We start from the raw sequence: 17,406 nt of genomic DNA, 5'->3' as shown, positions 1-17,406 counted from the left end.
GTTTCCAATGATCAATTTATCATGGTTTAACTTATTTTACAGATAGGGTGATTCATTACATTAAAAACACTGCCTAAAATTTTTTGAACGAATCCGTCTCACTGAATGTAGATTTCGGAGCTCAGTGGTATTTCAAGAAATAAAACAGAGGTTCAGTGACCTCCTAGATGGTCCCCAGTAGTTCTAGAGTCTTTAGGGGCTGAAAACCCCACAGGTGACAGGAAGGCCCATAACGAGGGGGTCGGTGCTTCCCGGGTGTTGGAGGGTGAGTCGGCCAACCCCGACGCAGCAGACGTGAGACAACGTCATGACTCTGTCAGTTTTATTTCCTCATCTGCTCAGCTCTGGAGAAGCCTTTAGGTAAAACCCATGTATATTCCTTGAATACATACCACTGTGTTTTGCTCTGTATTTACAGTAATTGGATCAAAGACCTAAAACTGTTTCTAGCAGTCATTCTGAACTGCTTAAGAACCGGTTCAATGATCTCATTTATAATCCAGTAGCTGGATAAAATTCAAGTGTATCCAAAGACCAATCTGAAAATAGGCCTCATCACCACAGCACGTATCATGTGGTGATGAGATCAGTAATTAAGAGAATAAAAGGTGAATTAATTACCATATAATTATTAAGGGAAAAAAAATAAACTGGCTATAAATCCTCTGAGTGGACCACCTGCTTTACTCGTATTATGTTGTGAGCTTCTGCTCGGCATCTTGTCCGCAAGATGAACACTGTAGCTGCCAGACAAGGAGAAAAATGAAATAAATGACAGTAATTTGCAATTTATTCCTTGTAAAGTAGCTGGGTGCAGAAGGGCTGCTGGGTGAATGTATTTCATCACTTGACATTTATTCTGCTAGTTGATCTTGATTGATTTTAGAGTCTCAGTCCTGGGGTTCTTATATTCAACACATACCCAGGCTGCAGTGTTTCTAAGTAATGCTGTGCGCCGTGATTAATCATATGACCCTATTACTAATGGCTTATGAAGAAATCATTTAAATTTAAGGTTACATTAATGTTTTTTTAAATCCCTAATTCATTAGTTAAATTGTCTGAGATTTTCCTACAAAGCACTTGAGGAAATAAAAATATGCCAAGATATTTCATCTGGGTCCAACGAATGCCACAACACTTTTAAAATGCTCATGTCTACTTCTTTCCGCCGAAGCTACGGAACAGAAAAGACTTCAATAGTGAGTTTTCTAACAGGAGAGCCTCCCAGCTCAGACGCTCCTGACCCTAGCTCCTCGTGACCTTGGATTGGGGTTCATTAGACGTTAGTTAGGATTAAAGTGTAGAGGTAGTGTCCCTATCTGGTCAGGTAAACGCTTGGACCTCCAAGGCTTAATTCAAATGTCTAGCATTTCTGAGTATTATGGACAAAAGTTAAAGCAGTTATTATAAATGATTGGGAACAAGATTTTTTTGAGAAACCAGCCAAGTAGATAAATCATCAAGACTAAGTGCCAGCAAACTTAGAGTTGGGGTAGGAGACTCAAGACAAAGGCATCTATTGACCACACACTGACTCAGAATTACGAAATAAGCTCTAAAGGTTCCTAGAGGCTGGGCTGGGCTGGTCCCCCATCTTGCTGCCTGAGGGAAGAATCTTCCCCTCAACAAAGACACAGCCCATCTGGGGAGAAGCTAGTAATGCAACCTGCTGCCCCGTACCCCACGATCACTGTGTATCCCACTCACACCAACTCTTTTCTGCTTGTCTCCCACTGGTGAGGAAAGATGCATGGGAAAAAGACCCTCCACCTCCACTTCCTGTAGAAATGTAGAAGGCACCTGCTTTCTGAAGGAAAAGAAACAAAAGAAGCCAGGAAAAGAAAACTGTGGAATGATGTCTCTGTCTGAGGGAAGCCTAATATCAGGTTGTGAGAGTCAGGACGCCCAGAGAGAGGGTCTAAGCAAGGCAGCATGGACAGGTAGTTTCAGGCGCTGCCAAGAGTCCTAGGAGAAGGGGTGACACTGTTTATTAACACTGCAGTATCTGTGGTGACAGCAACTGGGGGGAAGAGGGGCTTCTCCTAGATGTGAAGCTCATAGTCTCGAAACAGGAAACATATCTGGTCTGCTAGTATTTACTCATCAAAAGGACAACGTTTCAAGTTGATACAAAAGCAGCACACGTGTTCTCTGGGCCTTGTGGGCTGAAACCAACACCAGCCTCACCCCCAAAAGGGCTACTGAGATAAAGCCACATTCTTGAGCAGCATTGTCACTAAAAGTATCTCCAATCCCTCCCTTGAGAAGACACTTGCTAAACTGTCATGAGTTAAGTCTCCCTTTTAGAAGAACGATCTTTCTTTGGAAGGAAATATTAAAAAAAAAAAAAAAAAGAAAGAAAGAAAGAAAAAGAAAAAGAAAGAATGTTAACAGCAGTGATTGATATCAGGTGGGATTATGGGGGATTTAAACACTTTTCTTTACACTTTCCAATATTTTCCAAATATTCCGTATTGAACTGTAGACAGGTGCAGTCAGAATAAAATCACTTTTTACAAATAGCGGTGGAAGGTTCTGTTTTCATTCTCTTCCCCTTTTGAACATTCTAAGCTAGAGGAAGTGAGGGAAATAAGCTATCATAATCACCTTTGCAGGTCTGGTTTACCTTTCAAACTCTATGTCATTTCTTTAGCAGCGGATGGCTTCCTGTCTTCTTAAAACTGAAAGCATATACCTTTCAGGATCAAGGTTAGAAGTTATCATACCTGTTAGAAAACCCAGGGTGACCACTTTTGAGGTCTGGTGATGAGGAGTGGGTTGTTTTCAATTTTTTATACGCTGGACTAAATAATTTAGACTGAGCGCAGACCACAGGCGATACGTTTACTTTGTCAGATGGTTGAGGGGTACGGTTTGTTCTCTCCTTGGAAGGGTGAAGTGGATCATCACTAGAACAAATGTTAGTCCGAGGAGGGTTTTGAAATTCTCCATCCAGTATCTGGTTTTGGCTTGTTTTTCTTTCCAGACCACTGGATTTATTGCTGAAATCGACCAAGACGAGGGTTGTAGTTCCAAAGGCTGTTTTCCTGTTGATCTTCACTTCTGTACTCGGTTTTCCAAAGCTATTACAAGGGTATTTCACTAAGTTGGTAAAGCCAATAGAACTGTCTTCATTCTTGATGGCTAAGTCTGGGAGGGGAGAGACGTAATTGAGCAGTGTTCCAATAATATATTGGCTATCTGAAATATACATTTGTAATATGTATTTGTAATATATTGACTACCTGAAACATTTTTTTATTATTTTTTATTTTTTAAAGAATTTATTCATGAGAGACTCAGAGAGAGAGGCAGAGACAGGCAGAGGGAGAAGCAGGCTCCATGCAGGGAGCCTGATGTGTGACTCGATCTCAAGACCCCAGGATCATGACCTGAGCCAAAGGTGGAGGCTCAACCACTGAGCCACCCAGGCGTCCTGAAACATCTTTTGATATAATTAAAACTTACTCACCCATGATAGTGAATACCTAGAAGGTAATACACAGTTTGGACAATTTAGGGTTAGCCAACTTCTTGCTAGGAAACGAAGTATTACATAAAGAGCAAAATTTCAACAACTCAGAGAGGCTCCGAGGTGGGTTTAACAAAGATTTGTATTTGCTTCCTCCTGGGTTTAACCATTTAAAGGTCATTCAGCTATCAGTTTTGTTACTATGAGGCAGCATATTGAAGCATGCCTTTAAACATTAAAGCATATTAGGACGTGCTATGCCATGAAGCTTTAGATCAGCGGTTAGAGACCCGACTCTAGATGATCAGTAATGTTTCTGTGAATGACACAGTAAAGGGAAAGGCTTAGTAAAACTAAGCAAAGTTGAATTACAAAGACTTAAGATCAATTAAAAATGTTTCAATAGGGGCGCCTGGGTGGCTCCGTCCGTCCACTATGCATCTGCCTTCGGCTCAGGTCATGATCTCTGGGTCGTGGGATGGAGCCGGCGTCAGGCCCCCTGCCCAGCCCGCTTCTCCCTCTCCCTCTGTCAGCCACTTCCCCTGCTTGTGCTCTCTCTCTGTCAAATAAATAAATAGAATCTTCAAAAAAAAAAAAAAAAGGTTTCAACAAAGCATCCCAGGATTTTGGAATCAGTACTGTAATATGTTCTAAATTGTAGTCTTTTGTACTTAGAAAAACACCAAGAAAATAGTTAATGAGATGCAAAAAGGCATTTCAGTTGAAATGAAGGTGGAGACCTAAGACTGTGGTTTTTCTGAGGGCTTTCTGCCGAAAGATCCCGAAACAGGAGGTGCCATCCCTTCCAGCAAAGCTGTGAGCGGAGCCAGGCCCGCCTCTCTGGCCCAGAGAACAAAACCCAGTGTGACAGCTAGCACAATGTGGGGTCCGCAAGTCAAGAATGAACTTTCTCATCTCTAATTGAAGGAAGAAAGAACACTTTGGGAACACAATAGAAGCTGCGTCAATGAGCTGGTTCTTAATCACGGGCTCTCTCGGAGGTTTTACTTTCTCCGAACACATGAAATTGGGAGCTGTAAAGAGTTATTTTGAAGGATTTCAATGAAATCAGTACAATTGTCTGGGTAAAGATTTTAATAACAAGGGGTAGGAAGGATAAAGAAGAGAAAAAATTCAGCATTTTTCTATTCCACCTGCAACGATATTCTTACAGAAATCCTCCCTTTCAGTTTACGAAGCACTTGGACTGAATAACAAACTTAAAAGTTGCTGAAATCTGCATAAAACAAAGGCTTTATTGAATAATTCATTAGAAATAGAAGAGAACAGATGTGATCATCTCGGTTTTTTGAGATACAAAGGCACATACTCTTTTAGCACAAGCATGTCTTCCTTCCCTGTTGAAAAAAAAAGGGGGGCTCAACAGAATATTAGCGTGGTTTACATGCAAAGGCTGGCAATTCCTTTAAACCTTTCAGAAAGAGAGCATTTTACTTACTTATGAAATATCAAGATGGAACAAGATATACACCTTTGTATAATTAGCCCTCTTTGAAGCGGAATGCACTCAGAATCAGAATTTCAGGCTTACCGGTAGGCCTGGAAGTCAGGCAAGCATCACACGTCTTCGAAGACGGCCTATTGAGCAGCGTACAGACCACGCACGCCCACTGCTCTTCAGACTTCCCAGCCACATGGTCCCCCCTGCTACACGGCCACCTGATTGTAGTGTCTCTCCTGGGCAACCTGCTACAAAAGAGCGTTCAAAGTTCCTCATTAACACAGTTGACTGTTGGTCTTGTTCTTACGTGTTCTGCGTATTTTAGAAATTATTATAACCATTAACACCCAAATGTGTACCAGCCCTAACACTCTAGAATACGACATTTCCAACTGTGCCCTGCTGATTGCTATTAAAGACAGAAATAACAAATAAACGTTTGTATTTAGAATCAGAGTTGTGTTCTTGCTGCTGTTGTTGTTGTTTCAACTCACTAGAAATGGTTGACATAACTGCTAGGAAGCATTTCTCAAAAAATGTTTTAAGGAAGTGGCTAAGTGGTACTTGTCCCAAAGCCAGATTCAGATATTTTCATTCAACCAAACAGGGGGTGGGGGGTTGATAGGAGAAAAGACTTAGGCAGCAATTAGAACACAGAAAGGACAATGAGAAAAATTTTACATTTTCCTCACATGCGTATCCCTCTAGAATTTCTCAACGCTCTCTACTAAAACACCGTATCGATCAGCTAATCTATCATGAAGAAAAAGAAACCTAGCTTTGTATTACTTCCCTACAGGTAAAAACTGCTTCCCATGAGACATCTAATTAATATTTAGTAAGAAAACAATAAAACCAACCCTGATTTTTGGACACAACCGTAAATCATGATTTCCCACCTGGAATTCTTAATTGACTATTTATTGTTATACAAAATGCCTTTAAGAGCTCTGATAAAGTCCTACTCTTTTTTTTTTTTAAGATTTTATTTATTCATGAGAGACACAGAGAGAGAGAGAGAGAGAGAGGCAGAGACACAGGCAGAGGGAGAAGCAGGCTCCATGCAGGAAGCCTGACGCGGGACTTGATCCCGGGTCTCCAGCATCACACCCTGGGCGGAAGGCAGGCGCTAAACTGCTGAGCCCCCCAGGGATCCCCTAAAGTCCTAGTCTTAAATACAGAGTTCTACAAAGCCCGTCAGTGGGCAAGCAACCTGGCCACGACACGGATTCCTTTCAGGCTTCCGAACACTCGTACTGAGAAAAGGTCTTTGGGCAAAGGCGATGGGCCCTCCTATCTGAGAGCACGAGTTCTCTGACCTGCAGAGGTACCCGGTCTCCCCTAACAATTTGCTCCTCACGTAGAGTCACGCCAGTTGTTAAATTCAGGCTTGTCTGGTGAGATAACAAATAGCACAAGACAATCTGGGAGGCTGACGCATCTCATTATGGTTCTTCTATCTCGACTTTAAACGCTCTTCAGTGCTTCTCATCCCTATGGACCCCAGACATTCCATAGAATCTGCGTCCTTGACCTAACTCCTGCCCTCCGACCAACTTGCTCTGAAAGGCAGCAAGATGCATTTACTCATAATTAAATAAACACAATTTAAAGAAGCTTCAGACTTTCTACACGCTTCAATTTTTCACCATTTTCACCTTCTGCGGATTTCAGTGACCACAAGCATGTATGTTCATGGTTTCCAGCATTTTCTTCCCTTACTGTCCCACTTCTTAATCACCTACTGAGAAATTCTTTCCAGTCTCCACTTGGATGTGCAACAGGAATTTGAAATTTAATATGTTTGTAGCGGACTAAGAGTCTTCCAAAGCTAGCGAGTCACAATGCCAGGGACCTGTAAACATCGTTTTATAAAGAAAGAGGACCTTTGCAGCCGTAATTAAAAACCTCGACGTGGGGAGATTATCCTGGATCCTCTGGGTGGTCCCTGAACCCAAAGGCCAGTGTCCTCGTAGGACAGAGGCGGAGGGAGGCGACACCCACGCAAGAGAAGGCGCTGTGACCGCAGAGGCAGAGGCTGGAGCCACGGAAGCCACGAAGGCCGCAGGTGCCCCCTGGGCCCGGGAGGGAACGCGGGGTCCTGGCGTCCAGGAGCGGCCGCGCTCGGCTTCCCACCGCAAGTCCGTGCCCGGTGCCCGGAAGGTTCACGCCCCACCCCCCTACACGCCCCAAACCTACGAGTCGCCCTTCACAGCGCTGCGCGCCCCCTCGCCGCGCGTCCAGGCCCGAAAGGCTGCAGGCTCCGCCCCGGGGCGAGCGCACCCTGAAGCGAGGGGCCCCGCGTGTCCCCTGCGGCCCGAGCGCGCGGAGCGGGAGCTGCACCTGCAGGGTGCCCGGGGCTCCTCGTGGGCGACCCCGGCCGCCCGCGGACCCGCTGCACCTGCTGCGCGCCAGGCCGGGTGCCCTGGGGGAGGGGGCCCCAGCAGGTCCGCGCACTCTGCCCCTGCCCCAGGCTGCAGGGCTGCTGGGCACCCGTCACCCGCGCACCATGCTGGGGACAGCGGGCGGAGGGGCGACGGGACCGGGCGGAGGGCGGACGGCAGCGGGGCGCAGGGGGGACGGCAGCGGGCAGAGGGGGGACGGCAGCGGGGCGCAGGGGGGACGGCAGCGGGCGCAGGGGGGACGGCAGCGGGGCGGAGGGGGGACGGCAGCGGGGCGCAGGGGGGACGGCAGCGGGCGGGGGGGGACGGCAGCGGGGCGCAGGGGGGACGGCAGCGGGGCGGAGGGGGGACGGCAGCGGGCGGAGGGGGGACGGCAGCGGGGCGCAGGGGGGACGGCAGCGGGCGCAGGGGGGACGGCAGCGGGCGCAGGGGGGACGGCAGCGGGCGGAGGGGGGACGGCAGCGGGGCGCAGGGGGGACGGCAGCGGGCGGAGGGGGGACGGCAGCGGGCGGAGGGGGGACGGCAGCGGGGCGCAGGGGGGACGGCAGCGGGGCGCAGGGGGGACGGCAGCGGGCGGAGGGGGGACGGCAGCGGGGCGCGGGGGGGACGGCAGCGGGCGCAGGGGGGACGGCAGCGGGCGGAGGGGGGACGGCAGCGGGGCGCAGGGGGGACGGCAGCGGGCGGGGGGGGGACGGCAGCGGGGCGCAGGGGGGACGGCAGCGGGGCGGAGGGGGGACGGCAGCGGGCGGAGGGGGGACGGCAGCGGGGCGCAGGGGGGACGGCAGCGGGCGCAGGGGGGACGGCAGCGGGCGCAGGGGGGACGGCAGCGGGCGGAGGGGGGACGGCAGCGGGGCGCAGGGGGGACGGCAGCGGGCGGAGGGGGGACGGCAGCGGGCGGAGGGGGGACGGCAGCGGGGCGCGGGGGGGACGGCAGCGGGGCGCAGGGGGGACGGCAGCGGGCGGAGGGGGGATGGCAGCGGGGCGCGGGGGGGACGGCAGCGGGCGGAGGGGGGACGGCAGCGGGCGGCGGGGGGACGGCAGCGGGGCGCAGGGGGGACGGCAGCGGGGCGCGGGGGGGACGGCAGCGGGGCGCGGGGGGGGCGGCAGCGGGCGGAGGGGGGGCGGCAGCGGGGCGCAGGGGGGACGGCAGCGGGCGGAGGGGGGACGGCAGTGGGGCGGAGGGGGGACGGCAGCGGGCGGAGGGGGGACGGCAGCGGGGCGGAGGGGGGACGGCAGCGGGGCGCAGGGGGGACGGGCGACCCGGGCGGGTCAGGAGCCAGGCCTGCGCTGTGAGGACGCGACAGGGCCCGAGGGGTCCCTCCCCGCCCCACGTCTCCCTGCTTATAAATGACCATTTGTCGTTGCTTGTTCTGAATAGTCCTGGGAGGGCCAAATTCAGCATTCATGCTTTAAATTTTTATTTTTATTTTTTATTTATTTTTTTTAAATTTATTTTTTATAAAGATTTTACTTATTTATTCATGATAGTCACACAGAGAGAGAGAGAGAGGCAGAGACACAGGCAGAGGGAGAAGCAGGCTCCATGCAGGGAGCCCTACGTGGGCCTCAATCCCGGGTCTCCAGGATCACACCCTGGGCCGAAGGCAGGCGCCAAACTGCTGCGCCACCCAGGGATCCCTATTTATTTATTTATTTTTATATATATATTTTTTTTAATTTTCCTTTATTTATGATAGTCACACAGAGAGAGAGGGAGAGAGGCAGAGACACAGGCAGAGGGAGAAGCAGGCTCCATGCACCAGGAGCCCGACGTGGGATTCGATCCCGGGTCTCCAGGATCGCGCCCTGGGCCAAAGGCAGGCGCCAAACCGCTGCGCCACCCAGGGATCCCTATTTATTTTTTTTAAAGAAGGTTCCCTACATTGTATAGGTTCCAGGGCTCAACCCTACCTCAACTTCTGGAGGTATCCTATATTCAGTCATTTCCCCCCTCCTCCCCCGACAAGTTGCCACCATGGCCACAGGCAGTACTGTTGAGGGCGCCTCGAGGTCACCCCCTCACCCTGCGCACACTACAGCCACCTCCCCACCCACCACCTCACGATCCTCCTAAAGCCCAAGTCAGTGTGTGGCACCCCTCTGCTCACCACCCTCCAGCACCTTCCAGCTACCTTAAAGGCAACACACCCCCACCTACCCAGAGCGACCTTTCAATATAGGTCTCCATTTCTTCTCTCCCAGCCAAACCCCCCAGAGGCACCCCCCCACACACGTGGAATAAACCCCAGAACCTCCCATCAGGGCCGAGCAGGCCCTGCCCCACCAAGCAGGCCCTCCGCTCACCACACTCGCCCTCTTGCTCCCCATAAAACAGACTTCTTCATGCTTCTCCAAGCACCTCCTCCTCCACCTTTTCAAGTCTCAGAGGCTTTATCCACGCAAACCATGGAAGATGAACTGCCCCAGCCCTGTGTGTCCCCTCACGGAGGGGGATGCGTTCTCAGGGCGTGACAGACACATCGTCACCGGGCACCTCATAGGCACGGGGACACACACAGCTGTTTTCAAGATCTCCTCCCACCAGAACGTAGACTTCTATGAATACATCACAAATACACGTTGAGTGAGTGAGCTGTGCCCTGGGCCTGGATGTCGCTCTGTCACATGCTTCCCACTGCTCTTCCACGGGCTCACTTCCGTCTTCTGCTCAGCCAAGTCAAGGGAACCCCAAGGCGGGCAGCCCGGGGGGCTCGGCGGTTGGGTGCCGCCTTGGGCCCAGGGCCTGATTCTGGAGACCCAGGATCGAGTGTCACATCGGGCTCCCCGCATGGAGCCTGCTTCTCCCTCTGCCTGTGTCTCTGCCTCTCTCTCTCTCTGTCTCTCATGAATAAATAAATAAAATCTTAAAAAAAAAAAAAAAAAGGGAACCTCAAGGCTGCCTCCTGGACTTTCCTCGCCTCTCTTCACGCGCTACCACCACCACGGTGGACCATCGCCTCAGATGATCCCACGGTGGGCAAGGGGGCACGGCTCTGCTCTCAGCAGCCAAGGGCCTAAAACACAGGTGGACGATGACAGTGTCTCTAAGGAACCACTTCTCAGTGGAGACCAGTTGCCACCATGGAAAGCGGTGGATTTTTCTGTCTACACAAAACAGAAAGAATTGTTTAAAGGCAGCAACATAACTGTTAATAAAACAAAAAGAAAGGGGCACCAAAGAGAGCGTTTAAAGAAGGTTTGAGTAAAACGAACGACCCGGCTGCTGCCCAGCTGCTACTTGGGCTACTTCAGTCTCATCTGAGCCCTGACCCCCGGAGCACCATGACATTCCGGAAGCCTCCAGAATGTGTTTCTTCTGCTGAAACCAGAAGGAATTCGCTGTCGTGGGGCTTGGGCGGGAAGCAGTTCAGATCTGCCTACGTGTTCCAGCTGCAGAGAACCCAGGCAAGGTCACCTTCCTGGGCTCCAGGTCCTGAGACTCAAGGTCTGGCAGCTTTTTCATATTAATCCTGTGAATTACACCAATACTCCTTTGGGCTGCATGACCCGCACATTCCCACTTTGGCTTGAGATCATGGGAGCTGGGTGTCTTTCACTGTACTCCAAGGAAACCCTTTTAAATTACATTTTTCAACATGACAACGGTGTAATCCAACTCTCTCGCCAGAACAAGGCTGTCCTATCAAGGGTTTCCTCATTCCTGTCTCCCAAGAGCTCCCAAGGGCTCTACAGTCACTCTGTTCCCCTCAACACACTCCGCTAGCTCAGACCTGCCTGAAGAACGGGCTTGCCAACACCAGTGACTTCTCATCCACTCGCAACCAATCCTTAATAACTTCCCAAACTAGACGGTTCTCAGAGACCTGAACGCGTCGTCTTACAGGAACAAGATGCCCCCCCCTTCGTGGGGCTCTCCTAATGCACGCTCCTGCCTCGTCTTCGATCAATCTCTATGTCCTTCCACACTGATCTCAAAGGCCACCTTCCTCAGAAAGCCTTCCTAGTTCTTCCCACGCAGGTCTAAGGGTTTCCTCCTCTCAACTTCCATTGCTGCTAGAACAATGGTGCCCACTGCCAAACCTAGTGGGGTTTTAATGATCCATCTCCTCATTTCCTCCCCACCTCTGAAGGGATTTCATTTTGTCTTCGTATTCCCAGTAGCTGACACAGAGCAGACACTAATAACAACAACAACAAAAAAGCAGTAACAAAGGAATTTTTAGGAATGTATAATATATGGACTGGTACAGAAAAAGAAATGATAGCACAGCTTCCCCTCGAGGGAAAAATACGCACCTGTATAAATTATGCCAGTTCGTATAGAGAGCCAACGATGGTACATTATCGGAAGTGTGGTGTGATCAGTAAAGACTGCAAAATTTGGGGAGGACTTCATGAAGAAGCTAAGTAAACTTTGCACAATTGAAGGAACATGGGGATTTAGATTTTAGGCTTTTCGTATTGCTTCGATTTAATTTGAAAAGACTGTAACTTCCAATGAGAAAATGTAGTCAATATAAAAAATGTTCAAAAACTCATGGAGAAAGTGAACGGAATCTACTTCATTGTGGAAATCTCTAATAGGGTAAATACTATCGGTATTCAAACGTTTTCTGTACACGTTTATTTTCCAATGTATAACTGGTTTTCCAAATGGTGTCTTAGGCTGAACTGAATTTCAATATATAAATCAGGAGTAGGGGATCCCTGGGTGGCTCAGCGGTTTAGCGCCTGCTTTTGGCCCCGGGCACAATCCTGGAGTCCCGGGATCGGGTCCCACGTCGGGCTCCCTGCATGGAACCTGCTTCTCCCTCTGCCTGTGTCTCCACCTCTCTATGTGTCTATCATGAATAAATAAATCTTTAAAAAAAAAATAAAAAATAAAAAAATAAATCAGGAGTAGCTCAGGAGGGAGGAGGGATTGAAGGGCTCAGAATATTCCCAGTGCAGTAAGGACTCCTCTAGCTCACAGGTGTCCCACACCTCTTGCAGGGAACCCCTGAGCTTTTAAAGCCTAGTTTCAAAAAACCTTTGGAATTGACAATTACCTTAATTATATGGTAAGTAACATATTTCTTTGATGACTTGAAAAAAACTTTTTTTTTTAAACCTCAAAAGCTATCAATTCATAGAAAAAAGTATAGGATATTAATAATTTATTCACTAGACAAAGATTTATCGAATGTCCTCTGTCTGCCAGGTAACGTGTTATACCCATTTGGTCAGAGAAATGTACACTTATAATCTTAAAAATCAGAAAGCCACAAATCTGTGCCGTAAATATATTATCTAAATATGTCTCAGAACCCCATGGCAGTACAGTGAGGTAAAGAAGAGGCTGAAAGAGATTCAGAGAAAAGGAGCTAAGAGCAAGAGAAGGAGAGATGAAAAGGAAATCACAAGGGCCAGGAGCACAGAAAGAAAGCCACAGACACACTGGGGAAGGTGGGGTGGCGGCCTCTCCGCAGACCACCTCCAACTCATCACCCCAGCCTCTCACCCCAGGATCCACGGCGCCATCCGGCCCTGCTTGGCCACCTGTTCCCAACCACATCACTGTGTTTTCTTGGCTCACTCTTTCCCTCCTACTCCGGGTATTCCTTGAAGCTCAGACCTTGGTTCCTCCCTCTCCACTTTCCCTGTGAACTGACCTCTTTTCAATATATGTCACTTCAACAACCATCAAGCCTTCACCTGCCACCTGTAATGTGGCATCTCTTCAAGCAGTCCACTGTTGCTTCACATATACGAAGTTCATCTGTTCCACTCGACCTCAACTTTCCCAGACCCATATGGTGAAAATTTCTATTATTTAGTCTGAAACTTTCTGCATTATTCTACATACCACATCTGTCACAATTGTTGTTGACTTTTTAAAGTTTTTAACTGAAGTCCCTATTTTGTTTTCCATTTCCAGGGTCTTGACCTCAGGCCCAGTAAACCTCACTAGGAGGTTTAATCTCACCATGTCCTACCCACTGAAAAGCCCTTAATCTACTGATTTCGGCAGGACATCAACCATTCCCAGAATGACTAATGATTCCTACTATTTGATTCCATTCTACCTATAAAACTAGCTTTTACGATCCAACAACTCGAAGCCTTTCTGTGGCTTGGCCGGTGTTACCAACATCTCTCCAACATGCCATGCATATGAATGGTTAGGGTTTGTGGCCATGCTCTGTCTTTCCAATTCAATAATATTTGTTTTCTCATTTAGCCAAAATTCTAACTATCTTTTTTAAAGTAAACTTCAAATCACACTTTTTCTAGATCTTTCCAGCTTTGTATGTATATATAATCCTCTAACATCCCTGAACTCCTGTAGCAGGGATTAATAGGCTTCACTGTCTGCACTGGTTATTTTGCCTTATAATCACATATTCCTTTATATTATTCATATTTGTCCTGGCCTTTCCCAAAGGGATGTAAGGCCTTTTATCAGGGTAACTGTGTCGGGGAAAAGGAAGTAATAAGACCTGTTAGACACTGGCTCTAAACAGATACTAATTCCAAGAAACTCAAAACATCAGTGTTCCACCATTCAGAGCAGGGCCTTATGGAGGTCAGGTGATCAATGGAGTTACAGCTCAGATCCATCTTAGGAGGTCCCTGAACCTTTCCTGTGGTTATTTCCCTCGTTCTGGAAGGTGTAATTGGAACAGACGTACTCAGCAGCTGGAAGAGTCACCATAGACATGTGTAGTAAGCAGTCAATTATTTCCCCCCAAAAAGACATGAATTCTGCAAAGAGATCTTGCTTATGTTTTATAAGATTACTTCTAAATGAAGCAAAACTTCTGAAGATAGTTGCATTTTCCAACTACTGACGTATGTGCACCTCTCGCCAATCACTTTACAAATGAGATTAAAATGAAATGCTGGATATTAACATCTGAGCTGGAGATTTTCTACTGAATCCAGAAGTGGTCCATCTGTCATCTTCAGCTTATCCTGGTTTTTGGATGAGGTTATTTACTATTTCCTTCCAAGGGCTTAACTACCTTTGAATTATGTTTTTATTAATAGCCTTTGAGTTAGCGAACTAGGGCAAATCATTTCCAATTAAATTAGATAACTCACCAAATGTCAACATGTTGAGGATTTTCTTTTTGACATTGAGGACAGAAATATGTCATTCTGTTATTCTCTCCTAGGCGACACACAGTTATTTTGCAACAGCACTGACAACAGTTAGGACGCTTATAAACCTTATAGTGTTTCGAGATAACAGATCCCGTTTTATGGCACTAAAAATAAACAAACGTTATAATATTATCTATCAGACAGTGTTGCTTTGGAGCCAAAGATACATTCCTGAAAGTCATTTCTGAAAATAATTTGTTGAAATTTACATGTTTGGACATATGTCCATATAATCTTTTCATCTGAGAAAAAGGTATTGACTAGATTCAGCAATATGTGTCAAACAAGATTTATGTGAAATAATTAAGTCATTATTTTATAACTTACTAGTATTCAAACTTGTTCTTTGCATAGCATTATCTTTTTATCTAAATGAGATGTAAAAGTTCTACAATATAAAATGTCCTTCATGCTTTTAAGTTTTTTTTTTTTAAATTAAATATAATTATGTGCTTATAAGAAAGACTAGATTAGCTTGAAATCTGGTTATTTTTAGAACATGAAAGCTGCTCACTTTCTTTCAACAGCCAAAACCAAAAAAATTATTTCTACAGTGAAAAACTTGAGATCCTCTTTTTTGTTGACCTGACAAAAGATGCTTTTTCCATTTTTAATCTCACAAATTTGCTAACAAAGAAAATAAAAATTCAAATGGCTTCCTAGCAAAGAACATATTCTATTTGGTATACATTCTAATTCAAAGGACATTTTGATATTCTCTGTCACAGTTTTATTCTACTCATATATATTTAAAGCTTCTAAAAGGACAGTGTTTTGGGTTTATGTCAGTACTGTAAAAATCTCAAGGCCCAGAAATATGACTCGCCATATATAAGTTGAAAATTACACAAACAACTTCTATTGATTTAAGCAAAGTATTAAAATACCCAACACTTAATCTGGGCCAAAAATGAGTAGTGGTTTATAATCACCTTTCCCTAGAAGAGTGAGTAAACATATAGAATATTAAAATAGCCATAATATTCAAGACAGACACGTAAAGCAAGAGGTTCGTTAACACTCTAGGCCAATAAATGAAGACTCCTATCATACCTGCCTTTCTGAACACAGTAAAAATAAAAATGTTGAATACAGAAAACAGACTGTGTAGAAAAAAAACAGGCATATTTATGATACTTTGTTTAAAAGAGAAAACGTATTTTTGGAACTCTGTATGCTGATGTCTATGCATATATACAACTTGCAAAATTTACAGGTAGGTAAGTACTTACACTTCATTCTCAAAAGTCTTTGTGGTAGATAAATCTCATTATCTCATTTTACAGATGAAGAAACTGAGCCTGAATTATCTAAATAATCTAAACCACACAGATAACAAGCAGCAAAATCTGAGTTGAGGCCCGTTTTTTCTAAAGGGTTGAGTCTCTCTATGGAGTTCCTACATTTTACTTTCCTATGCCCAAAAATAGAACAAGAATCTACAATGCTAATGCAACTGTTATAGCCAACTTAGTGTAAGGATAATTTAATATAATTACTGTCAGATAAGTTTGGACTGACCCGTGACTAAATCTCTAGCGGTGATTTACACCCACACGTTGTCCTCCCTTACTGCACCTCTACACACTGACCACTAGATGGTACAAAGAGCCTTGACATTGTTGGCCCCATCCAAAGGGAGACAGTTGACATATGACATAGTAGAAACATTTTTACTCTTACCCTGTAAAAAAGAATGCTGAAGTCACGTATCATCTTCACAAGGTAATGAGTCTGTTCATCTGTCAACTGACAAACCTGAAAACAGAAAAACGAGGACAGTTTCATAATTTGTTACTGTAAAAAGAAAATAATACCAGTTGCCCGCTCTAAAACTACCCTGATTGAAAATATATGCGTATCTTCTAGAACTCAATTTCTCACGCATCTATTTAATGTCATTAGCAGTGATTTTAAGTGACATCACTACAGATAAATATATATATATATATATACCATTCTTGTTTATAAATTTTAATTCTAAATACGAGTAATTCTAAATGAGTATCTCTTCTGTATCAGACATCTTCAAAGTCCCAGCATTGTGGGATTGACCACCTTGAAAAGTCTTGCTGGATTTGAGAAAAAACAAAAAAAACAAAAAACAGAAGGAAGAGAGGGAAAAATCGGCACAGAATGGATGACCATCAAGGTCACCATCGAGCTTTAAAAAGATATGAATTTATATACACACATTAATATCAGAGTACTTGTTAACACCTGGAAGAACTCAGACATAGCCCTTACTGAAGAATTTTTTTGTGGCAGAGCCTGGCATAAATCTCAGTGTTACCCTTGTAGAATTAATTATCATTTGGCAAGTGGTTCCAATGGTGATGCCAGAAAAACTCCTGTCTGATGACTTAGCCTTGTTTATGTACATGAATGTACACAGGCATCTACATACAGCAGAAACTAAGTTATGAGGGACTATGAAACCTGAAGTCATCTAATCACCATAATCATTATGAAAATATTACATATATTTTTATTTAAAATTTAAAACATAAGCACTTTTGAAATGGAGTTATTCTTACCATATCTTATATACTCTATTCAGTCATACCCTGAGATGTTAAACTATACTTTTTCAATAATTGTGCATGGACTTCTAGGGAGCTAATAGCTAAACTTGAGAACTGTCCTTAATTTCTAAACTCCCAGACATTAGGGCAAAATGATCTTCCAGATGAAAGGCCTGCTGGATATACAGATAGAAAATAAATTAGCAGTTTATCACAGAGAGTAACAATACTCTGGGTTCTTTATTCCCCAACACGTTTCCCATAGAGGTCTAGGTGGTTTTAAAAAGTTTGTTCTTATTAAAATTCTGTGTCATCACTCCCACATTACAGAAATGTTACCATCTTGTTCCAAGGGTCAAAAAAGCAGAACCTCATCCAGAAAATCATGAACGGGTCTCTTTTAAAACTTATTTCTTACTGATTGGGTTTAACAAA

The 17,406-nt window shown here is 45.8% G+C and overlaps 1 protein-coding gene across 8 annotated transcripts in view; it reads right to left on the bottom strand.

Annotated features, from left to right (window-relative positions):
- The window catches only part of NEIL3 (nei like DNA glycosylase 3), a 141,792-nt gene that overhangs the window by 5,381 nt on the left and 119,005 nt on the right, over positions 1-17,406 (bottom strand). For 7 of the 8 annotated variants that reach the window (XM_041752576.1, XM_041752577.1, XM_041752574.1 and 4 more), the window contains 4 exons: positions 16,130-16,204; positions 14,384-14,550; positions 5,028-5,185; positions 2,730-3,153 (listed from right to left, as the gene is read on the bottom strand). In XM_041752576.1, the coding sequence (XP_041608510.1) occupies positions 2,730-3,153; positions 5,028-5,185; positions 14,384-14,550; positions 16,130-16,204 (824 nt within the window). The remainder of the gene's footprint in view (positions 1-2,729; positions 3,154-5,027; positions 5,186-14,383; positions 14,551-16,129; positions 16,205-17,406) is intronic. The other variant, XM_041752571.1, reaches the window with a different exon arrangement.

This window comes from Vulpes lagopus, chromosome 4 (genome assembly GCF_018345385.1).
Source record: "Vulpes lagopus strain Blue_001 chromosome 4, ASM1834538v1, whole genome shotgun sequence".
Classification (NCBI taxonomy): Eukaryota; Metazoa; Chordata; class Mammalia; order Carnivora; family Canidae; genus Vulpes; species Vulpes lagopus.
Note: the sequence above shows the minus strand (reverse complement) of the source record. Positions and strands in the feature narration are given on the sequence as shown.